The sequence below is a fragment of the Martes martes genome (assembly GCF_963455335.1).
Source record: "Martes martes genome assembly, chromosome: 17".
Taxonomy (NCBI): domain Eukaryota; kingdom Metazoa; phylum Chordata; class Mammalia; order Carnivora; family Mustelidae; genus Martes; species Martes martes.
Genome location: NC_137905.1, coordinates 35748956 through 35773731, shown reverse-complemented (window position 1 = coordinate 35773731; position 24776 = coordinate 35748956). Strand labels below are relative to the sequence as shown.

At 44.3% G+C, this 24776-nt stretch overlaps 1 protein-coding gene across 2 annotated transcripts in view; it reads right to left on the bottom strand.

Annotated features, from left to right (window-relative positions):
* Nucleotides 1-2456: 2456 nt before the first annotated feature.
* Nucleotides 2457-24776, bottom strand: part of MYLK3 (myosin light chain kinase 3) — a 45969-nt gene continuing 23649 nt past the window's right edge. For both annotated transcript variants that reach the window (XM_080829500.1, XM_080829499.1), the window contains exons 4-13: nucleotides 23436-23887; nucleotides 20354-20459; nucleotides 19769-19862; nucleotides 19239-19348; nucleotides 18164-18305; nucleotides 14670-14740; nucleotides 6682-6810; nucleotides 5573-5725; nucleotides 4499-4631; nucleotides 2457-3556 (exon numbers count right to left, since the gene is read on the bottom strand). In XM_080829500.1, the coding sequence (XP_080685626.1) occupies nucleotides 3497-3556; nucleotides 4499-4631; nucleotides 5573-5725; nucleotides 6682-6810; nucleotides 14670-14740; nucleotides 18164-18305; nucleotides 19239-19348; nucleotides 19769-19862; nucleotides 20354-20459; nucleotides 23436-23887 (1450 nt within the window). In that variant the 3' untranslated portion in view covers nucleotides 2457-3496. The remainder of the gene's footprint in view (nucleotides 3557-4498; nucleotides 4632-5572; nucleotides 5726-6681; nucleotides 6811-14669; nucleotides 14741-18163; nucleotides 18306-19238; nucleotides 19349-19768; nucleotides 19863-20353; nucleotides 20460-23435; nucleotides 23888-24776) is intronic.

Below are 24776 nucleotides of genomic sequence, written 5' to 3'. Positions count from 1 at the left end.
CCCAATAGTTAACAAAGATTTTGCCACATTTGCGTAACTGTATCCATTTTTCCTAGTCATTTAACCTACATTATTACTGCATTGCCATTATCATAACTTTCAAAATTAATAGAATTTCCACGATTATTTTTTCAAGGTTTATTTATTTTAGAGAGAGAGAAATATGAGCAGGAGAGGGAGAGGCAGAGAAAATCTCAAGCAGACTCTGTGAGTGTCAATCCCAGGACCCTGAGATCATGACCTGATATGAAACCAAGAGTTGGACACTTAACTGATGGTGCCACCCAGGCGCCCCTGAAATTCTGTGTATTATTGAATATGCAATTTAGCATTTTATTTTCCTGGATGCCTCTAAAATATCCTTGTGTTGTTTGCTCAAATCAAGGTCAGAGCAAGGTCCACATTTGACGCTGCATTGCAATAAATAAAAGCAATACACTCTCATTGTAAAAAAAAAAAAATTTTTTTTTCAAATTATTCAGAAAGTTATAAAGTGAAAAGTGGAATTGCCCCTTCTCCCCATCACCCATACTTCACACCCCACTGCTAAGTTTCTTGCATATCCTGGAAAATTTTAATGCATGTATAAGCATATGTCCACAAATGAGATGATACTTATATATATGTTCTATAATTTTCCTGTAATAAAAGGTGGCAGTCAGTACATCCAGATCTATGTTTAATAGCTACAAAGAATTTCCCTAAATGGATGTGGCAAAATTTATTTAACTAAATTCATACTGATAAGCATATGAGGTTGTTTTCATTCAGCCATTAGCAACAGTGTACAGTAAATATTTTGCATAAATCTCTGTCCACTTGTTCAAGTATTGCTGAGGGATAAATTTCTAGAAATAAAATTGCTGGGTGAAAGTGTGGGTATGACTTTTATTTGGACACATACCCAATGAAAGTGGAAGAATTCCATTTCTCCACCCCACCCCCACAAGCACACCAGTCTAACAGGTGAAAAAAGTGGGTCCTATCTTTTAGTTTCTATGCCCAGCAGTTTCCAATGACTATTCAAATGGAAAATCCATTAGAAATAGTTGATACCAGCACAGTTGCAATCTAAAAGTACCAGCAAAATAGAGAACTGAAAATATCCGAAAAATTTAGAGTTTTGAAAGTTCCCTTGAATTTCAGATAAGAGAGGCTAAAATCACATTACTTCTTACTTGTGTGGGCTTGACCTAAACAAAGCCCTCCTGAGGGGATTCTAGGTAAAAAATAACAGCATACGGGGGAAAAAATAAAGTAAAATCTGATAGGTAAAGGATTCTCTTTATATCTGCCCTGTCCAATGTAGAAGCAACTAACCACACGTGGCTAATTTATGGCTAATGCAACTCTATGACTGAATTCCTATTTTTATTTAAGTTTAATGTGAAAATGGATAACCTCATTATTAAAAAACCTTTGAGGTGTTTCAAACAACTTGAGTATCTGAGTATATTTTTCCACAGTAAATTTTATGAAATCTAAATACAAACTAAGCATGTCTGATGAAAACCTCATATCTGAATTGAAATGTATTTTAAGTGTAAAATACATACCAGATTTTGGAGATTTTTATGAAGAAAAATATAACATATCTCATTAATAGTTTCTATGTATCTCATTAATAGTTTCTATGTTGATTATAAACTGAAGTGTTTTTTATCTTACTGTGTTAAATTATTAATTTTACCAGTTTTTTTAGAGGAGTTATTAGAAATTTTAAAAATTATGTATATGGTTCATATAATATTTCTGTCAGTGCTGCTCTAGATCAAGCAAGGTAGCTAACTACGTTTTTCTGGGGAGAAGATTCACAGCATTCCCAAGAGTCCGAAGTCCCAAGGGATGTAAAAATCACAGTACCTGACAGAATTATAAGGTAACTCTGCCTCCTTCTGGAGGCTGCCTTCATAAAACCTTTTCAGAGAAGTAGCTTGTTTTAAAATAAGGTATTATCTTAAATCAGGGTACTCTCCCATGAAAGGGAGATTTTCAGCAGCTCTCTGTTCTGATGTTCATCCACTAGCTGACCAGCTTGGAGCAGGCCTGGATACACTGGTACTGAAAAATCTTAGTTCTCGACAAGAGTTAGCCTTCTGGAGAAAAGTTACAACTTGAGAACTGCAGCAGCAGGACTCCCCTCGCCTCCTTCTGCCTCCCTCCCCACACCCACGTCCTCACCAAAAAAAGCAGGGTCTTTATTTGAACAAAAAAATCCTGAAAGGCTGTGAAACTGCTGCATGGCTAATTAAAAACTAAAAGTGAAAAAAAAAACAAAAAAACAAGGTAACTAAAACTGCTGACCTGAGAAGTTCATGAGGATAGCACAAAAATCAGGTTAGAAGCAAGGAAATTAAAAGCATTTGTTACTTTCAAATAATAAAGTACTTGTTGTTACTAATTTTATAAGTTAAATGACAACACTGAAAGTGGCATATCTTTTTTTTTTTTTTTTTTAGGATTTTATTTATTTGACAGAGATCACAAGTAGGCTGGGGGGCGGGGTGGAGCAGGCTCCTGCTGAGCAGAGAGCCCCATGCAATGGGGGAGCTTGATCCCAGAACCCTGAGATCATGACCTGAGTTGAAGGCAGAGGCTGAAGGCAGAGGCTTAACCCACTGAGCCACCCAGGCACCCCTGAAAGTGGTATATCCTTAATAAAGCTGTAGCAGAGCAGTTTATTGTCTCATGATGTACCATTTGTGTTTCTCTCAGAAAGCTGAACATCATTACACTCTTATCCCTCTTTTACATATTGCATGTCAGTTCCAGATTTACTAGACCCTAAGCTCATAACTGAAGAAGGGAGTTCAGGAGTGAGACTACCAATGCCAGGACAGGGCTAATTAGGAGAGGGTGGAGGTGTGTATAGATTTAAAAAGCACATTCAAAATAATCATGGTTCTGATTTAGCCAGGATAGGTGGTATATTTTGAAGTTTCAAAGAATATTAAAAGATAAATGGTTTGATTCTCAAAAGAGAGCACAAGTTAAAACAAGTTTGAGGATCATTGCCCTAAATCCACATTGCTTTCCACAAGAGCAGGGTAGTACAGTAAAATGTCAGCTCACTCTCGAGCAGATCAAAATTCTAAGAATTCTTTGTACTGGAGGGAATAACACTGAATAACATGCCCCATGTAATAGTCTATTTAGTTCTTTAATCAGAGTAAGTTTAGACTTTAAATTTGACATATACAAAGTAGAAGCTTTCCTACCTACCTAAAGCATGCCTACGCTTATCACCCAAAGTAGTTATACTTGAAAAGTAAACACAGCATTTCAACATAGTATGATCTTATAAGGCAGAAAAAAAAGTTTGTAGGTCACTTTCCTTACAGCCACTTTTCATCTAGAAGGAAGGCAACAGCCATAACCTTTCTTCATGAAATAAGAGGAATCAATATTAGTACAAGACTGAATTATTAAAAATCTTGAGTCATCACTTCACCAGTCTCAATAATTTCTGGGCCCATGGGAGCAGCACTGTTGAGAATTAGGGACAAGTTGGAAATTTCCTTAGCCTGTTGGCAGCTGTCACCACGTAGAAATGTTTCTTGATGTTAAGGAGAGAAAAGGAAAAAAAATATTTTTAGACCAATTGCTTTAAGAACAATAGAAGGACTTAAACAAGTTTAGCTACTTGGACTTGTTCAAAACTGAGAACTTAGTGGAGAAAACAAATTTATGGCAAACTTCTAGCAGAAGCCACATGGGGCATTCTGGAGCAAGTATGAAGTGAGAAAATAGGTTATCCTGCCCTTTTCACGTGAAAAATGGAGTCCATTGGAATACTGTTTTTCAAGTTGTGATTCACAATCCACCACTGGGTCATGAAGTCAAATTGGTGGGTTATGACCCGCACTTTTTTGAATGAAAACAAATACCACAGAATAGAAAATATCTGAGTGCATCACACTCTGTTTAACCAATGTTGGGGTATTTTTATTTCATAGCATTATGTATGTATATGTATATTTGTATACTGGCTGGCTTTCTAGGTAAAGGCTTTTGTTTTTGTTCTTTAGTGAGGATCTGAGTTGATATCAAGATGCAGGAAAGCCACTTTCCTGGAGGACAAATGTTTTTGAGACAGATTTTGTGTTCATAGAACCAAAGAGTTCGGTTTGTAAACAAAATTATGAAGCTTTTAAAACCTAATAGGGTTTCCCCAGCCCTTCTTCCTGAAACATGCAGGAATCAGATCTCAAGCTGCAGGCAGTAAGTTCCAAGCACTTCACTACTATTGTCTTTGGGAACATATGCTCAAACTTCATTCTGTCATTACAAGTGTCCACCTAAGTATGAACTTAATGCCACTTTTATGCCAGATGGTTTGGGTAGGTGGCATTTTTAATTAGGAAAACAGGTTTTGACATAAGGCACTTTTTTTCTCCTAAATCTATTTAGAATGAAAATGTAAGTAAAAACTTAGCTACACTTCTTTCAAAGGACACATTAAAGACACATTCTGCCTTTCCTAAGAAAAAACAGATACCTTCCATTTTCTCTGAGCCATGTATTTCTGCAGTAATAACTGGGATTTGAGACGAACTTTGGATTTTGAAGCTTTGGCAGGCAAATTATTCAACCACTCATGTTTCAGGCACTGTGTGGCACTCATTCTGCAGCTGTGAAATCAAAGAGAAGTTGAAACTTTTAGTTAGGGTTGCCTTTTCTGGTTGTCCAGAAGATAGTTTGGCTGGCTAAGAAGCCTGAGTCAGTGGAACAGATTAATCATTTGGGCAGATTTATGCCACGTACTAAAAAGGAACTCCTCATGCCTAAAATTCCCCTCCTTAGAAGTACGAGAAAGTCATCGGCAAAATGCCCCCTGCCCTCTATAGAGGGAAAGTAGCCCAGTGATTAATCCCCTCTTTCAGAGGGAGCTGGGGAATCAAGGCAGGGAGTAGAAAGGCCAGCTGGGCCTGCAATTGCTCTTAAGAAGTCACTCTTAAGAACATGAGCCTTGAAAGAAGCTTGTCTCTCCTTCCAGAGAAAAATGTCAGTTTTGTTCATCTGAATTAAAAATATTTTTAGTCTCATAACTTTTCACAATCGGAAAGAATAAAATAGTAAAGGCCAGGGAACTATGGGCTGTCTCAGAGCTCAGATTCTTGGACCTCACCCTGGGTTGTTTGCAATTATTTCTTAATGTCTGATTATCAGGAAACTCCATGGTTCCACCCATGACTTGGATAGGGCTGCTGAAAACTAAGTCGGCCTTCATTATCAACAAAAGGTTTTCTGGCCTTTATTCTGGGGAATAACATCTGCATGTCTCAACTTTTTTTCAACATTAACCTATTAGAAGTGATAACTTAGTAGTAGGACTAATTTATATGTGTGGCCCTTTCTAAAACTCTGTCTAGATTTTATGCTCCTAGTTAATTTTTTTAATCATCTCCTTCATCTCTTCCCCTGCTACTTTTTTAGCTGCAATGAAGTAGCAGACTAAGAAATCTTGGACAGACTTGGTCCAGAGGTAACCCAGCATCAGCCTGACCTTCACAGCACCCAGATGGGTGGTCATGGTCAGAATGGCTTGAGAATGATGAGCAATGAAGGGTACCTCTTCTCTTTGACGAGCAGACGGGAAACAAAGTCCTTGGCCTCCTCCGACAGCCCTTCAAAGGTGTCAGCGTCAAAATCCCAGCTACAGTTCACAATGAAATTCATGGTCTCTGCATCTGTTTCCCCTAGAAATGGGGACAAACCACTGAGTCTACAGAGGAGAGAAAGGACCATCAGTGTGTAGAAGCCATATATGCCAACATGCAACAAGAGTGTAGAGGTCTTACAAGGCTTAAGAACATTAACCAGAACCAAGAGGCTCCCCCATTTCTTCTCTACAGGAAATAGTCCAGTGTGTTCTGTTAGGGGAACAAGCAGCAGGACTGAAAATTTAGAGGCATGAGAAGGGTTTGAATAAATCCCCAGTCATGCTCACCTATTTTCCTTTTAGCCTGAAGTGAAGAATAAACTGAGACCCAGTCCAGTATGTCCATTTATCAGGTACATATTGACTTAATTTTAAAATACCTTAGCATGTCTCTGAGACAGCCTGTGAGCTTAGAGACTACCCCAGGCCTTGGGGGCCAAAGGAAAACTGGCTTCATTATGCCCCTCTAGGGTGAGGGCAGAGGGACAGGACACTCTAACTGGCTGGCCTTGGGCCGCAAACTTCTCCCACCTGATGCAGTACACCCATACAAAATGTGGGGGGATGCACAGTAGCAACTACGCTGTAATGATAAGTCTGGGAGCAAAGCATAACTTGATTGGGCCTCTGAGGAAAAAGCCAGGGGAGGTCACAGAGATGAGAATACTTAGTGCACATATCTCATCTCAGTTCATCCTAACTCTGCTTCCTCAGTCCAGAGAAAACAGTGCAAGGCAGGAAGGACAAGGTTAGATGATGCAGCAGCTTGTGTCCCGTGCATCTCCTCTCCTTAGCGCTCTGTTGTACTGCAGCACCTGCATTTCCTTGCTAGAGAGCTTTCTCTCCAGTGGAAGCTGCTTTATCTGCCCAGAAGTTTCAGGGAACCAAGGTCCTTGGCATCAGCTCACAAGCAATGACTGATAAGAGTTGGTGTATAAATACCCTAAGTCCCTCCCCCCTCAGATAGAGTAATCGTGAAGGGCTGTTCCACGATGGGAGACAGGCTCCTAGGCACTCACAACATGTAGGTAATGACTCCCACACTCCACATGTCCGTAGGGAAGGACACAAATTCATAGTTGACGACTTCTGGGGCCAGGAACTCTGGAGTGCCGAAGTTCACCTTCAGCTTCTCCCGAGGCTTGTACCTGGGGAAGAGAAGGTGCAGAGGACCATGGGAGTGAGCCCAGCTAGAAGATGTGGAGGCTGGGACTAATTCCAGGTGGGAGCTAGACATTCCCAACCCTTCCTGTCTGCCATGTTGTCTAGACCTCACATCCCACCACATAATCATCATAACTCTGCCCCAACTTCAGACTTTCCTAAGTCACTAGGGAGAATCAGAAAACCACAGCACTCTTCCTTCAGGCAATTGCAACGTGAAAAGGAGAGAAGATCAATATATCTTATTCGTCATGCAGCCACACGAACAAGCACAAATTGGATAGCAGCTGTCTGTGGAGGCCTGCTCTTGTGGTGTGAGCAGTTTGGTTGGTGAGATGACAGTAAGAATTAGAAAAATCAAATATGCTCAATATCACTAATCATCAGGAAAATACAACTCGAAACCACAAGGAGATATCACTATACATCATGACTACTATAAAACAAGCAAACAAACAAAAGACCAGAAAATAGCAAGAGTTGGCTAGGATGTAGAGAAACTGGAACCCTTGCTGGTGGGAATGTCAAATGGTGCAGTTGCTATGGAAACAGCATGGCAGTTTCTAAAAAAAAAAAATAAAAATAGAAATACCATATGATCCAGCAATCCCACTCCTACATATATATCCAAAAGAATTGAAAGCAGAAACTTGAGGAGATATTCATACACCCATATTCATAGCAGCATTATTCATAATAGCCAAATGGAGGAAATAAAGTAAGTGTCTACTGATGGATGACTGCGTAAGTAAAATGTGGTAGACACATACAGTGGAATATTCTTTGGCCTTACGATATAAGGCAATTCTGACACATGCTACTATATGGGTGAACCTCCAGGACGTTATGCTAAGTGAAAGAAGTCGTCACAAAAAGACAATGCTGTATGGTTCCACCTTGAAAAGGCATCTAGACTAGTCACAGTCAGAGACAGTGGGTAGAATGGTGGTTTCCAGGGGCTGGAGGTAGGGGGAAAGTGACCAGTTACTGTTTAACAGGTACAGAATTTAAGTTTTGCAAGATGAAAAGGATTCTAGAGATCAGTTGCACAACAGTGAGTAATACTTAACACTAATGAATTAATTTAAAAACAGTTAAGATGGAAAAAAAAACAGTTAAGATGATAAGTTTCATGTGTATTTTACATAATTACAAAAAGAATAAGAATGAGAAAAAAGGTTCTGGGGCGCCTGGGTGGCTCAGTCAGTTAAGCAGATGCCTTTGGCTCAGGTCACGATCCCAGGGGCCTGGGACTGAGCCTCAAATGGGCTCCCAGCTCAGCAAGGAGTCTGCTTCTCCCTCTCCCTCTGCCCCTACCTCCTGCTCATGCTCTCCCTCTCTCTCTCAAATAAATCAATAAAACCTCAAGATTTTATTGATTTATTTGAGAAAGAGACAGCATATGTGGAATGAGAGAGAGAGCACAAGCAGGGGTAGGGGGAAGGGCAGAGGGAGAAGCAGGCTGTCTCGGGGCCCGATCCTAGGATGTTAGGATCATGACCTGGGCTGAAGGCAGATGCCCAATGACTGAGCCACCCAGGCACCCCAATAAATAAAATATTTTAAAAAAGAAAAGAGAAAAATGGTTCCGAATAGGAAGATTAATAAAGGTTAGAAAGAGAGTTGATGGATGAGTGGGAAAGGGGGTGGCCGAAGGTGGTTTTTAGAATTTGTGGACTTTTTGAAAGTCTCTAGCTAAAATGTAATGAGCAACAACAAAGATGTCCTTTAGTAGGTGAGTGGATAAATAAACTGTGGTACATCCAGACAATGAAGTAGTATTCAAAGCTAAAAAGAAATGAATTATCAAGCCATGAAAAGACATAGAGGAAACAAGCCCACAGTACTAAGTGAAAGAAGCCAGTCTGAATGGGCTATATAATACTGTATGATTCTAACTATATGTCATTCCAGAAAAAGCAAAACTATGGAGACATAAAGAGATCAGTGGTTGCCAGGGGTTGGGGTGGGGAGAGGAAGGGAGAGATATATAGGTAAGAGAACAGTGGATTTGTAGGGCTTAGAAATACTCCATATGATACCAAAATGATGGATACATATCATTATACATTTGTCCAAATCCATACCATGTCCAACACCAAGAGTGAATGGTAATGTAAAGTATGGACTTTGAGTGATAATATGTCAGTGTAGTTTCATCATTGGTAACAAATGTACTGTCCTGTACTATCCTGGTCGGGGTGCGGGGGCTTGGCTGGGGCAAGGGGTATATGGGAAATTTCTGCACCTTCCCTTCCATTTTACTGTGAACCTAAGATTGTTCCTAAAAAAAGAAAACAAAGTGTTAATTTATAAAATATAATGGGCACATCCTATTTGCCAGGCTAAAAGTTTTACATATATATAATCTCTTCTCATTCTTATAATAGCCCCATGAAGTCTCTAAGATTACTGTCCTCATCCTATAGATAAGGCAATTGAGAATAAAATGAAAATTCTGCCAATGTGTCCTGCTTCCCTTAAACCAGGGAGGTGACTTGTCAAAGAGCTTTCTCTTCCAAATTTACTGAGAGCCAGATAAACGCAGGCCTGTGCCAACACAGCCTACACTCATCCAGTGAAGGAGCTACAAGGATCATCTTGGTAGCCTCATTGAGCGCGAAGCAGGGAGAGAGCAAACCCTGGCAACTAACTCAGGGCCAAGGAGCCGAGCTGAAAGGGACAGCTTTCCCCTGGACAACAAGCAGCTACTCTGCTCAAACAAGTCCCCAGGGAATGCCACAGTGTCCTCCAGCATCTCAGGACCAATAATAATAAGAGGACAATACAGTATTTGATTCATTGTGTAGGGAAAAAATCTTTTGTTAAGAAAATGGATCCAGAAGCCTTGATAAAGATCTTAATTGTGGTTTTGTTGTAAAACAGTGTGTTGTTTTCTTTTGAAAATGTACAAAATATCTATCGTTACTGATAGTATATTAATATTTGTGTAGAAATGAAAATTGGTTTGTCTTGCATACTAGTGTAGATACACACCTTCTAGCAAATGTATTTGCAACTATGATGTGGCCAGTGCTTTGTGATATAAATATACTTTTTCAAGTGTACTTTCGCTTTTAAAATGCATGTTTGGTGTTTCACAATAAAAGATCTGAAACCTCTCTCCCTCCCCCGCTTTAAAGGAGAGAAGAAGAAAAGAGAGAGGAGAGAAGACCCAGGCTCTCAGCCCCTAGAAGCCACTTTCCCAGAGGCTGCATTGTTGTTCTCACTGCTTCATCTCGCCACCCCCCTCCAGCCACATCCTGTGTCATGTGACTTTGTCGCTCACTTGCCCCACCCCACTGACACTGGCTCGGCCACGTGAGATGCAGGGGGAGTGATAGCGGGCCCATCCAAGCTAGACTGTAATAGCTTGCCTCCTGGTTCCTCCACCACCACCATGATGAGAGAACGGGAGACACATAGAGCGTATCTGCCCTCACTGACCTGCATCTTGGATCCAAGCCAGAGTTAGCTCGGTGATCAGGAATCAGGGATTCCCAACCATTGGTGCATGGATAAATGTTTAACAACCAGCTATCTGATTAAGAAAAAAAAAGTCCTGATTTGCAGCATTTGCCATTTTCAGTGGTATAAATACTGATTTAACAATGGCTGATTTCAAACATGATGACCCTGGATGCAGAGCTGGGAAGCGACGTGCCGTAGCACGCCATCCCATGGTCTTTCAACAAGCACCAATAATCACAGGAGCAGTAAAATAATTAGGAAGTGATAACGTTTGAAAATATAAGTTCTTTAATTGTAAGTTCATACAATTTAATCATTAATTAATGGTACGTTTTAACAACTGTTTACAAGGTTCCTTATCATGAGTTGCTATGAGTGGGTTCAGCATATCACGCCCCCAGATGACTCGCAAATGAGTGGATGAGAATAAATGACAGCTTTAAGCCTCTGCAGTTGGGGGGAGGGGGTTGTCACACACAGTGTCACACACTGTAGCACTGTGGCAGTAACTAACACCAAAGCTGTTTCAATATATCCACCAAGACCTCCTCTCCAAATTCCTAAGGCACTCTGTGACCATAGGGTCACATATGAGGTTGCAGCCTCACGGAGGCTGGGGTGGGCACATCTTTGCCCTGCCAAAGGATCTGATGAAATAGGTTTGTATTCCAATCTGAGCACCGGACTGGTAGTCAGGAAGCCTAACCCTGAGCCCAACATTCTGGAGACCAAACTTAAACAAGATACTTCCCATCCTGCCCCCATCCTTGACCCATAGGCCCCTACTTAGACCCACTGATGGGTCTCACTGCCCACCGGAATAACGCTGGTCCCTCTGGCTGGATGTCTTGGCCTCTAAAGATCTGTGTGTGCCAACCCTCCATACCCCCAACCCCCCGCCTACATGACGGGGGCCATCCCCCCACTGAACACCTCAGCATCTTCTAATAGCTCCACCCAGAAATACCAGTTTGTATTTTAGGGGGAAGTTGGCTTTTCTTCCTTCTCTACAAACACTGCTTCTTCTGGCGTATAAAATATGCTCTCTCAACCTGCACATTCCCCCCACAGATTCCTCCTCTTCGAAGGACATGGTTCGCAGGAATCAGGCCAATCTGGCAAAATCCAACTTGCCAAATAATCCTTTTGCCCAATGGCCAGCTTGCCAGACTGCTGAGGATGTTTCCGATGCTTTCCTTTTACCTCCCAGCTGGAGCCGGTGCCTCTGTCAGCCCAGCTCTGCTGAGTGCGGTTTCCTGAGTATCACGTGTTTCAGACACCTGCACTTCCCCGTGCCCAGCAGTTTCACGTGGGTGGCCTTCTCTTTAATGTGGTTCCTCGTGTTTATTATCTCGAACTTGCCCTCCGCCTCTGGGCCATCAGCAAAATTATTGCCATCAATGCCTTTGACCAGGTTAATGAATTTATCTGACAGTTTGAGATGGACTGCCTGAGAGTTTGGGGATAGATTTTGACTAACATGTCTGGAAGGCTGTCCTACAGCCTTTTTCACCTCCCCACTAGGTAACTCGGTGCCTGATTGGATAATGTTCCAATTTCTTAGCAGGACATTCAGGACTCCCTAGTAACACCCTCATCTTCACTGTATCTGCCTCCCCCAGTCCCACCCCAGCTCCTGACTTCCTGTGCATGCCTGGTGTACATCCTCTACCAGCCCCCGTCATCCACACACTCCCACCACTCCCACCCCCACCCCCGTGTGCTGGAGCTGGTTCTCAAGAGTACAGGAGAGTCAGTTGTGCACATCTCCTCCCAATCTGCATTCAGTGACGTTGTGTTGGCAGGTTGAACTCAGCTGAAATTAGCAAAGGCTACAAGTCGAACCCCATCTCCATCCAGCCCCCCAGAGCTGATAAACATTTGCCAGCATACTACTGCCTGCAGATAACAACACCCTGCCCATTCCTCCCTTCCAGCTGCTCAGAGAAGACTTCCCAGAATCCAGGAGCCTCAGCTGGTAAATCCTTGCTCTGAATTCAGTTTGTCACTGTAAATACTCATTTGGCAATTGGACATCTGGCAGTTGGGAGGGTACCACATACGCACTGTGGGAGGCTGTGCATTCTCAGTTTGCCCCACTTACGTGAGTGTTGGTTCCTGGAAGGGCAATGTTTTGTGGCTCTCCAAAGGGCTATGATACATAAACAGATACAAAGGACAACTACAGCATTTACTTTCATGAGGAGGGGGCCTGATGCTTAGGAAAGAAATGTCTAAAAAGACTCTTTGGAAGCAGACAATGATAATTAAAAAATAGATTCAGAGACATTGCTATAGCATATAAGACATGCAAGCATATAAGATGTATCCCAACTTTATAAGACATTATTTAGGAAAATATTAAGTAATTTTTTACATCACGGATTGAGTGTGATTTTGAAGCGTTTGGGTTGGGGGCTTTGGCATATCGTTCATTAAAAACAGTACACTGTGTAATAGGGATCCTAAAGGTACAGTAGGAATATATGAACTTTCCTCTGCTGTTACTCTCACAACATCACCCTTGGCCTCATTCATCATGTTGGCATTGAAAATGCATCTTTTGCGCCTACAAAAGAAGCGAAGTTATCACTTCACCAATGGGGAGGGACCTAGGAAGATGCCACTGTGGTTTTGACTACTACTTCTGGGAGGCAGGTCTGGACACCAGAGGCTGAGCTCAGGCAAATGGCTCTGTCTCTGCAGGGACAAGGCTTTGCTTCCTTCCCCTGTGGTGGATGGAGTGGAGGACACTGTTAGGCTTATAAAGGGACAAAAACAGGGGTGCCTGGGTGGCTAAGTGGGTTAAGCCTCTGCCTTTGGCTCAGGTCATGATCTCAGGGTCCTGGGATCAAGCCCCGCATCGGGCTCTCTGCTCAGCAGGGAGCCTGCTTCCCCCTCTCTCTGCCTGCCTCTCTGCCTACTTGTGATCTCTCTCTCTCTCTGTCAAATAAATAAATAAAATATTAAAAAAAAAAAAGGACAAAAACAACTTCTTTGTGGTAAATGTCCAGCAGGGTGAGAGAAAATTTGAAGAGTTGAAAATTCAGCTGTACTGTGGAGACCTACCTAGAAAATATATGATTCCCAGAGAAATGTGATTCCTGGTGGAAATAGAATTCTGGAGGAAGTAGACTGTGGGTGCTTGAAGGTTTGGGGGACAGCCCTACCCAATGCCATTGCTAAGAACCCGCATACCTGGCTGTGCGTGCCAGGGGCCAGAGTGTTCGTCACACATATGACTGGACAGGATCGTAAAAGTACCTATGGATAAACCATCCTTCACTAGGCTTTAGGCATTTAAAGGGATTTTAAGATATTTTTTAAGTTACATAGTCAAACTGGAGAACCTAGCCACCCTCCTAGGCTGGGTCTGCACTGTTGACATATTATTCCATTTAACCTTCAAAACTGCCCCATGTCAGCAGGCATTTCATTTTATCATCATTTTACCAAGATTTAACTCAGTCTTGAGAGGCCCAGAACCACTTAGCTGGACACCACCCTACACTGGTACATATGCATCCTCTTATTTAAACTACTCGCTTCCCAGAGGGCAGGGATGGTTCTGGATACCTCACATAGCTCAGCACATCCTAGCTCCAGGTCTGGGGGATGAATAGAACTGATCTGACACCCCCACCCCCACACCCATGCAGTGGTCCTCCTTTAACCTGTCACACGCTCTCTGCTCAGTCAGGGGGATTGAAATACAATGAATCCCACAGCCTTTTAAGGAGAAGCAGAGTCTGAAGCATGAAGTCACCCCCCACCCCCCCAGGGTAGTAACAAGGCCTATCTGCACAATCAAAGGCTACCAGCCTGTCAGTGACAGAGCTTTCTGTGTCAGTTCCAAAACTCAAAATCAGAGAGGATGAATACCCAACTTTTATACCAACATGGGCGGGACTGGAAGAGATTATGCTGAGTGAAGTAAGTCAAGCAGAGAGAGTCAATTATCATATGGTTTCACTTACTTGTGGAGTATAAGGAATAACGCGGAGGACATGGGGAGAAGGAGAGGAGAAATGAGTTGGGGAAAATCAGAGGGGGAGACGAACCATGAGAGACTGTGGACTCTGAGAAACAAACGGAGGGTTTTGGAGGGGAGGGGGGTGGGGGGATGGGAGAGGCTAGTGGTGGGTATTAAGGTGGGCATGTATTGCATGGAGCACTGGGTGTGGTGCATAAACAATGAATCTTGGAACACTGAAAAGAAATAAAATTTTTAAAAATGAAAATAAAAATAATGCTAGTACACTAAAAAAAAAAAAAAAAGAAAGAAAGGCTGAACTGTGGGTAACCACGTCCAAAAGAGCTACAAGTAGTCCCCCAGGAGTTTTGTCAAAGTGCCAAAATATAACTGTCTTACCTTCTGGCCAGCCCAAAGTCAATGATCTTAATTTGATGTCCTGTTTGACTGACACACAGTATGTTCTCCGGCTGGGAAAGAAAGAGAGTTCTGCTTAGCTCTATCAGCAGCCAAGAAGGTGCGCAACTTCCACACTTACATCAACAGGCTTCAGATTCCCAGCCTCCAAGAGAATGAATGGGTCAGGACAGTGTTCCTACAGGAATATGTAGATCACAAAAACAAAGTGGACTGGCGTGAGACAATAAGGAATGGTATGGATTGTAGGGAACTGGGGGACTCTGCCCTGTGTAAAGCAGCTTCAGCCACTGGTCACCATGCAGGAATGCAGGCCCAGATGCTCAAGAGAAGCCAGAGTATATATCTTTATGTGAAAATTCCATGCTTTTAAATATTGACAACTCAAGTTTAAACATACGTCCATGTGCGGTAGTTAAGTAGAACACCTTTGTGATGCAGGCTTGACCCATAGGCTGCTTGTTTGAGACTGCTGGCTTGGGGTCATGGTTCTAAACCCTGGCTTCCCATTAGAATGATCAGGCAAACTCTCAAAAGTCCCAAGGTCTAGGCTCCAACCCTGACTAATTACATCACAGAATCTCAGGGATGGGGACCAAAGCTTCAGTAGACTGTTCAAGGAGATCAGAGCTGCTCAACGTCAATCTCCCATTTTGTGGCGATAGCTATGACCCATGGGATGGAGGCGGTGGTCTTGACATGCCTCTCCTCTCAAGTTCTTCAGATCAGCTCTGAGACCCAGAGAGAGCGTGGAATGATGCTTGCTGCTTGTGCAAAACAAATTTGGATGGTGTGGGGGTGGGTGCACGTGGAGGATTTATGGTAGAACAGCCCTGGAAACCCAAGGCCTAGTGCATGAGGTCTAGGGGTCTATTATCTAGGTCTGTATCCCTAGGTGAGTCCCTTCTCATTCCTGAAACCTCAGTGTCTCTGTCTATAAAATGGGAATGATAACCACTTCCTGCCTTCCTCCTGGGAAGGTATGAGGATCAAATCACATAACATGGATGAAAACACCGTATGGCTTTCAAAGCAAATGCCAGGTACGATTTCACCCAACAGAAGGTTTTATTGTTATTTATGTTACAATGGAGTATGCAAGTTCTCAGATAGGAGCAGGAGAATGGTAATTTAAAGTCTCCATGTCTTCTTTATAAAGTCTAGAACAACACTGTCTGATAGAACTATAATGTAAACTACATATATAATTTACAAAATTTTCTAGTAACCACATTAAAAAAGTAAAAAGAAATAAGTGAACTTAATTTTTATAACAGCATTATTGAAATATAAATAATAATATAAATAATAATGATGATATCATAAAATTCATCATTTTAAAGTGTACGACTCCATGGGTTTTAGTGTATTCAGAGAGTTATGTAATGATTATCACTATCTAATTTTAGAACATTTTTATCTCTTCCGAAAGAACACAACTCATACCCATCTGTAGTCACTCTCCATTCTCTCCCACCCCTAAATCTTATAACTACTAACCTATTTTCTGTCTCTTTGGATTTGCCTGTTCTGGACATTTCATATAAAGGAATCATACAAATGCCGAACTTTTTGCACCTGGCTTCTCTCATTTAGCACAGTGTCCTTCAGGTTCATCCATATTGTAGTATGTATCAGTACCTCCCTTATTCCTTTTCAGAGCTGAACAATATTCCATTGTATAGATATACCATATTTGTTTATCTGTTGATCTGTTAGAGAATATTCAGGTTGTTTTCACTTTGGGGCTATTATGCATAATGCTGCTAAGAACATTTATGTACAAGTTTTGGTGTCGACTTATGTTTTCGATATTCTTGAGCACATACCTGGAGGTAAAATTACCAGGTCATGTGGTAACTCTGCATTTAACATTTTAGGAACTGCCAAACTGTTTTCTAAAGTGGATGCACAATTTTACAATCTCATCAACAATGTCTGAGAGTTCTAGGGTGCCTGAGTGGCTCAGTTGGTTAAAAAACTGCCTTCATGGGGCGCCTGGGTGGCTCAGTGGGTTAAAGCCTCTGCCTTCGGCTCAGGTCATGATCCCAGGGTCCTGGGATCGAGCCCCACATCGGGCTCTCTGCTCCGCGGAGAGTCTGCTTCCTCCTCTCTCTGCCTGCCTCCCTGCCTATTTGTGATCTCTCTCTCTGTTAAATACATAAATAAAATCTTTAAAAAAAAAAAAAAAAAAAAAAAAAAAAAACTGCCTTCAGCTCAGGTCATGATCCTGGAGTCCCGGAATCAAGTCCCACATTGGGCTCCCTCCTTGGCAGGGAGTCTGCTTCGCCCTCTGACCTCTCACCTCTCATGCTCTTTCTCTCTCACTCTCTCTCTCTCTCAAATAAGTAAATAAAATCTTTAAAAAAAAAAAAAAGTATGAGAGTTCCAATTCTCCACATCATAGCCAACACTTCTTATTGTCTGTCAGTTTTATTTTTTATTTTAGCCTAGTCTAATGGGTGTGAAACAGTATCTCACTGTAGTTTTGATTTGTATTTCTCTAATGACTAACGATGTTGTGAATTTTTTCATGTACTTATTGTCCAGTTATATATCTTTATTGGACAAATGTCTATTTAAATCCTTTGCTCATTCTAAAATTTGTCTTTCAATTACTGAACTGTAAGATTTCTTTACATATTATAGATACAAGTCCCTTATCAGAGATATTGTTTGGAAATATTTCTCCCATTCTGTGGGCTGTCATTTCACTTTCATGATGATATCCCTTGAAGCACAAAGGTTTTTAATTTTGATAAAGTCTAATTTATCCATTTTTCTTTTCTAGCTTTTGCTTTTGAGTCATTTCTAAGAAATCACTGCCTAATAATACAAGGTCACAAAGATTTATTCCTATGTTTTCTTCTAATGATTTTATAATTTTAGGTCTTACATTTAAGTCACAATCCATTTTTTGTGTATAGTGTGAGTGTATTATTTTGCATGTGGGTACAAGCATGGTGTCCATTGAAAAGATTACCCTTTCCTCATTGAATTGTCATGGCACAGTTATCAAAAAATCAATTGGCCACAGGGGCGCCTGGGTGGCTCAGTGGGTTAAAGTCTCTGCCTTCGGCCCAGGTCATGATCCCAGGGTCTTGGGATTGAGGCCCGCATTGGGCTCTCTGCTCAGCAGGGAGCCTGCTTCCTCCTCTCTCTCTGCCTGCTTCTCTGCCTACTTGTGATCTCTGTCTGTCAAATAAATAAATAAAATCTTTCAAAAAAAATCAATTGGCCACAAATATAAAGTTTTGGTTCTGGACTCTCAGCTGTATGCCATTGAGCTATTTATTCATCCTCATACACATAACCCATTGTTCTTGTTGCTGTAGCTTAGCTGTAAATTTTGAAATTGGAAAATGTGCATCCTTCAACTTTGCTCTTCTTTCTCAAGATTGTTTTTTGCTGTTCTGCCACAGAAGAGCAGGAACCCTGTCCCCCCACTCCCACCCCAAGCCCAGGTGGAGCCTGACCTTGAGGTCCAGGTGCAGGATGTAGTGTTGATGGAGGTAATGCACCCCCTCGCAGATCTGCTTGGTGAACAAGATCACATCCAGTTCGGTCAGCTGGTACTTCTCCTCTGTGATCCGGTCAAAGAGTTCACCCCCATCCACACTGCCAGGACAGAGAGAGACAAGCACTGGCCTAAGGCAGGCTCTCAGAGGACTTGTCAACTCTTATCACCAAGAGTCAAAAGAGGCCAACCCAGATAAGCCTGAGGCCACTGCCATCTTGGATTTCATGGATATCTTTGTTCTAGGCCTATTCCTAACTCGGAGGGCAGGAGGTAAAAAGGAATTGATGGGCCAAAAGGAAGACTGGGAATTGCCTTCAGTGTTGATAATCCAGGCTTACTCTGGATACTCTAGGTCAAGGTAATAAACTTATTTGCCTATAGGAGCCAATTAGTACTTACATGGCAAGAACCCAAAATGAGCAAAAAAGATCAGATCTGAATCAAACGTTTTCATAAAATACAGCCCCTTAGTCTATCTTTGTTTTTTCATTCATGGTAGAGACATGACATGACAAACCTTACCAGAAGGAAAATAGCAACACAAGCACAAAAATAAATGGCCTCTGAGCCCCTGGCCTCAGCTTCAGGGGTAGTTGGGAATGGTGAGGACTGTGGCAAATGAGACACTGGTTGCCCTGTCTACAAAGGTCAGCCATTAGGAGCTCTAGCACACCATTTCTAGCTGGAAACACAGGTCTAGCATTACTAGATCTTTCACATTTTTAAGAAAAACAAGATATCTGGGTTTCGATGTGAAATTTCCCAATTTCCAATTGCTAACACCTAAATCAAAATTACTGAAAACTGTGTAGGCCAAACTCACATATATCTGAGTAAGTGAGTCAGGTTTACTGCTGGTTTACAGCAAATGGCTTTGTCCTCCATGCTCCATATTGGAGGTGATGATATTCCCTAGATAACCCAGGGAGGGGAGGGGAAAGGGAGAGTTTTACCTAGAACTATGGCTCCAAGCCCCAGTCCTGAGTCCTGGCCCACAGAGAAGTCACTGCTCCACCTCCTAAGATACTCACTACTCCATGACAAGTGTACAGCTGTTCTTGCTCTCAAAGGCATCATAGAGCTGGATCAAGTTCACATGGCTGAGCTGGTTCATGATGTTGACCTCATTCTTCACATCCTCCTTGCAGAGTCAGACAGGAGAGGAATTTCCAAGAAATGGGTCAGAAAGATGAGCCAGCTGTGCCTCCCAGGACACATGCATGCCCACCTCCTCCTTTTCTGCTCTCACATCAGGTCTCCAACTCATGACCCAAACCAGTTCTTAGAACAGAAGGGACTTTACTTCAATCCCCCTTTCCACAGATAGGAAACCTGAAACCCAAGAAGGAATCTTGGAAGTCCAGAGGGACCCTGCTGCCCAGGGTATGAGGTGATGTGCTGAGCAGAGTGTGGGAATCATGGAAAAGAGACAGGGAGGTTGACAGGGTTCCTGATCAGCATTCAGGGGCCTGGGGAAGCATGGGGCCAGGGAGCCAAGAAGGAAGTATAGGAGGCCTGAACGTGGCCCAAGGTACTGGCTGGCCCAGGGCAGATGCCTCACCCGGTCCTTGGCACTCTTCACTTTGATGATCTTGGCTGCCAGCGAGAGCCCTGTGGACTTCTCTGTGCACCTGTGGACCTGGCCAAACCGGCCCCTGCAGAGACATGATGGTAAAGCAGGCTGAGAGCCCAAGGTGAGCCATCCTGTACCCCTAGCTTTCTGGTCCTTCCCTTTGTTCATAAACACCATGGGGATTACCCTGCACCTGGAGGCACTATAATCATCACCCCTACACCATATGGGTTATCCTCAAACCTAGAGAAAATCTTCTTCACCTTATTGTAAGTGGTCTATGCCATACCCCAGGGAACTACTGCCCTCACTCCACACCACACAGACCGCCCTACCACCTCCAGCATATGGCTCCCACCCAAGCCCTTATACCATGTGGGCTCCCCTGCACTCACCCACTCTCTGTAGGCTAGCCAGTCACTAGCATGCTCTGCACTCTATCCCACCCCAGGCCTTGGCTCTCGACCAACCCCCTCCTGAGAAGCATCCAGCAGCATGCCAGCTCAGGTGTCCAAGTGTCTCTGCCCCCACCCCTCCTGCTCCTGCCCCTCATCAAGGCAGAAGCCCACCTACCCTCCCAAGACATCATGCTGACACACTGTGTAACCTGCCGAGGTCGAGGTCTCCTTGACACTCACCACCCGGTGTTCAAAGGGGGCTGGTGGGGCTGGGCTGTCATCTGTTTGGGAGACAATAGGAGTGAGCCTCTAAGTGCAGCCTACCCCACTCAGCCACCCGCTTGGGTCAAGTGAAAGCCCCTCGCCCTTTTCAAGGATCACCTCATTGGAGTCACCCGTATGGCAGAGGAGCTAGCTGAATTTCAGAGAGGTGAGGTGACTAGCCCCATGGCACACAGTGAGTCAGTGACAGACGGGAGTCAAACCCAAATCTCCCATCACCTACAGTGGTGCTCTTTGCAAGGTGGAGAAGTTCTACCCAGTCTGTTCACTGACATTGAGAGGGGATCCAGGGTGGATCAGTGCAGCCAGCAGGAAACGGAAGGCACCCTTAACAGGGTGATCAAGCAGAATTTAATGATGGAACTATATTTGAAGGCACAGGCTGCAGAACCCCGCCAGGGTGGTGTGACAGGGAGGCAGCTGGAGACGCAAACACGCTCCCTCCCTCCCTCCGCCCACGCCCTCCGATCTCCTCACAGGGTGAACAGCCCTCGAGGTAGCCCACAGCAGGTCAGCTTCGGGGGAGGTGGGCTGTGTAAGTCAAAAGAGCCGAGGATGAGGATGCCCCCCAGAGATGGAAGCCACAGCCGATGGACCCCGCTGACCGTGGACTAAAGCTAAGACTCAAAAGACTATGAGTTTATTGTTGCTCCTATTGTTACCTGTTTGTGTATTGTTGCTCCTATGTTACCTGTTTATGTAAAGTATAGGTGGGAAATTAGATGAACGGAATTAGGAAAAATGGGAAAGGTTATACAAAGTGGTGAATGGCTAACTCATCAGCCGACCATGCACTAACGTTACTTTGTGGCCCCTGCATTATAAACGCCCTAATGTCATTTGTAAATGTTAGTCTTACATGCTCAATATAACCCCTTACAACAGGAGAACATAGAACTGGCTGAGAAGTCAAAGATTTGACTAATCTCCAAAGAAAAGGGGGGAATGTAAGGGTCTTCTTAGCCAGAGGGAGCCATTTTGTTGTTTATGCAGTGAACTTAGATTGACCCTATGCAGTAAACTTAGATTGACCCTGCCCCTCCCAGAGGAACTTACTTGCAAAGCCCAGATACAAGGGCAGGTCAGGCCAGGTGGAGACACCCAATCAGTGGAGCACGCATACTGTCTCCCTAGCTACCAGGGAGAGAGGGCCCCGCCTTCTGGGTGCCAATTCTGACCAAGGTGATAGGCTAGGGTAAATTGTAATCTCATTGGCCACCTGTGTGTAGCCACGCTCAACCACATGGTCTTTGCTCTATAAAAGCTAGTCTGTGAGGTAGGGAAGGGTCGCCTCTTTGTAAGAGGTGGTCAGTTTGATTCTCGATGCTTGGCGCGAAATAAAGCTTTGCTTGACCTTCGCTTTGTATCAGTCTCGTTCCTTGGACCGTGGACCCAACAGGCTGGAAGTGGACAGTGGGCCTGGAGGGGAAACCGAGTACACCAGCATTTGGAAAAATAAAAACAGTCTAAGTTTTTGGGAAAAATCTTGCACTTCAGAGGTAGTATGAACCTAGAAATGTTGCCTGAAATAGAGTAAAGGACTAAAACAGAACACCAACGCAATGACGTGAGCTGGTTTGCATATTAAGGATTGGGCGACTCCATGGCAGGCAGTCAGCAGCTTGCACTGGGTTTCTCTGGGCTTGTCATGGTTCACTCAGAGTGTTCCACCAACAACTCTCCTGCCTCTGAAACTATATACCCACTGCCGTGAAAACATGGCTATTTTCTCTTAGTTCATCTTAATAAGAGCAGCTTTTTGCTCCCCAAAGTAGAAGCTTGAATTTGCCTCGAGAGAATTTGCCTCCTTCCTTTTTCTATCTGCAAAACCAAGCCCTAAGCCCCGGATCACAAAGTTAACAAGTATGGGCTGTTGCTCCTGCTGCTGCTGTTTTCCTGGGACCTAGAAAGGCTGAGAGAGCCTGGATGCTGAGTGTGTGTCACAGAGATTCCAAATCTAGAATTTGGCTTGAAGTTTCCTTTGCTGCGCACTACGGGCCTTCTGTTCTAAGGGGCCGTAGAGCCACAAGGTTTGCACACAGGTTCTGGAGCCAGACAGGGCAGCACTGTCTCCGTGGCCCTGAGCGTGTTCCTTGATCTCCCCTGTGTTTCCATTTATCCCCCCTCCACCAGCCCACGAGGGGAAACACCGGCACAAAGGCACGTGGCTTGGTACACAGAGAACCCTAAGTTTATGTTGGCTTTATCACCACCCCAAGCCCCAGAAAGGACTTTAGAGTCTCCGCCTGGTTTCAGTGGTGTTTTAGGAATGAAAGGAGGCCTTTGTCCACACTTGGACGGAATCATACAGGTGGAGAGGAAGCAGCTGGAGATGTCACTATGACAGGGCAACTGCAGAGCCCAGAAGTGGCAAGGGGCCCTGGGATGACCTGCAGAACACTCAGCCCTTCCTTGGGGACTTCCCGAAATCCCAGGGCAGGAAATCAGCCTTCCTGCCGCCACATGGGATGAGGGCTCAGACCAAGAAGAGTGTGGCCCTAAGGGCTGGAGGAGTTGAGGACACTTGGGTCACAAGAGCACAAGGATCCCTCCCACCATCACTGGGACAGAAAGCAGGTCAGCAGCCCCAGCATACCTTTCTGTACCCCAGGATGAGAACTCACTCACTGGGTGCGGTGGCAAATGTTGACATCAGTTAGTAGACATTCTTTATAGCAGGAGCCTTCTCTGGCTCAATCCAGAATGCCACCCATGGTGGAGAGTTCAGGCAGGCTGGTGGCTTTGAGAAATCCCCCCCGGTTAAGCCACATGGGTTCCTTCCTCCCCTACTGCTATAGTCACCCCAAACTCAGCCCACTGCATCTCCAGGCCTTGTTCTCCGGCCCCAGCAGGCAGTGGTAGGCTGTTCCAAGTCTTAGACTCTCCGAGACCTCCCTGGAAGCTGCAGGAAGGCCCCCTAGGAGAAGGCCCCCAAACTCACTCACCTTGGGGCACCCAGCAACAGGTTCACTTACCCAGAACCACACTGCCAGCTTCAGCTCCAAGGGGCGTCCTCCTTCCTGCTTCAGCTCTGCCTGCACCCCTGGCTGTGCAGTCCTTCCCGGGCTCAGGAGTTCCTGCTCCCATGCCTTTGTCCTGCTGCCAACCTGTGGCTCCAGCATCACCTCCTTTGTCCCTCCTGGCCCCGCTTGGTCCCGTGGTGGACTCAGCCCCAGGCCCCTGCTTCTCCTCTGTCTTTACTCCCTCATGGCTGCTCCGTTTCCGCAGTGGGGAAATCTTGCTGGCTCCTTTAGAGATCTGTTCTTCTGACTTGGCTGCAGGGGTCTGGGGCGTGGGCCCAGATGGGTCCTGCTCACCTGGATGGGCTGCTGCGCGTGTCTCCACAGGGGGCATGGGTCTGAGGCTGTCCCCTCGTGTCACAAGCATCTCCCCAGGGTTATCTGTCTCCTGTACATGGATGGAGATCCTGGGGCAGAGAGAAAATACGGCCTTAAAAGCAAGGACTTTCAAGTCACCCCTGACCTGGGTTCAGATGCCTGCTGCTGCCACTCAATGATCATGGCTTACTGGCCTCAGTTTCTCATCCGGAAAAAGGGTCCTTGCATTTATTATAATAGAAAGGTAGGTTGTGTTTAGACCAGCAGACCCCAATACCTGACTACCTCTGCCCAGACAGGACACCAGGGAGAGGCTGGATTCAGTGAGATGGTACTCTCTGCTCTCAGGATTCCAGGGGATAAGCGGCCAAGGAAGGCTGAAGTAACCTGTGATGGATGCTGGTGGGCACCAGATGTCTATGAAGGCCTTAGAAACCTACTTTGGCCCTAGGAGGACTGTGGCCTGGAGGCAGGATACCTGGGCTCCCCTCTCTAGGCCTCAGTCTCCCTTTCAGTTAAGTGAAGAAAGGGTGAACCAAGCCAACTATCCCACGGGAAACCCCAGGTCAGACATATTTTATTAAAATCAGGCAAGAGTGGGGGCCCCGGGTGGCTCAGTTGTTAAACATCCAACACTTGATTTTAGCTCAGGTCATTATATCAGGGTTGTGGGATCAAGGCCTGTGTGAGGTTTCCCCAGTCTGTGGGGAGTCTGCTTACAACACTCTGCCTCATCTCTTCTACCTCAACCGCAGCAACTTCTTCCTAGGAACATCGCCAAAGGCAAGGGAAGCAAGGGCAAAAACGAACTATTGGGACTTCATCAAGATCAAAAGATTTTGCACAGCAAAGGAAACAGTTAAAACCAAAAGACAACTGACAGAATGGGAGAAGATATTTGCAAACGACATATCAGATAAAGGGCTAGTGTCCAAAATCTAAAAAGAACTTAGCAAACTCAACACCCAAAGAACAAAT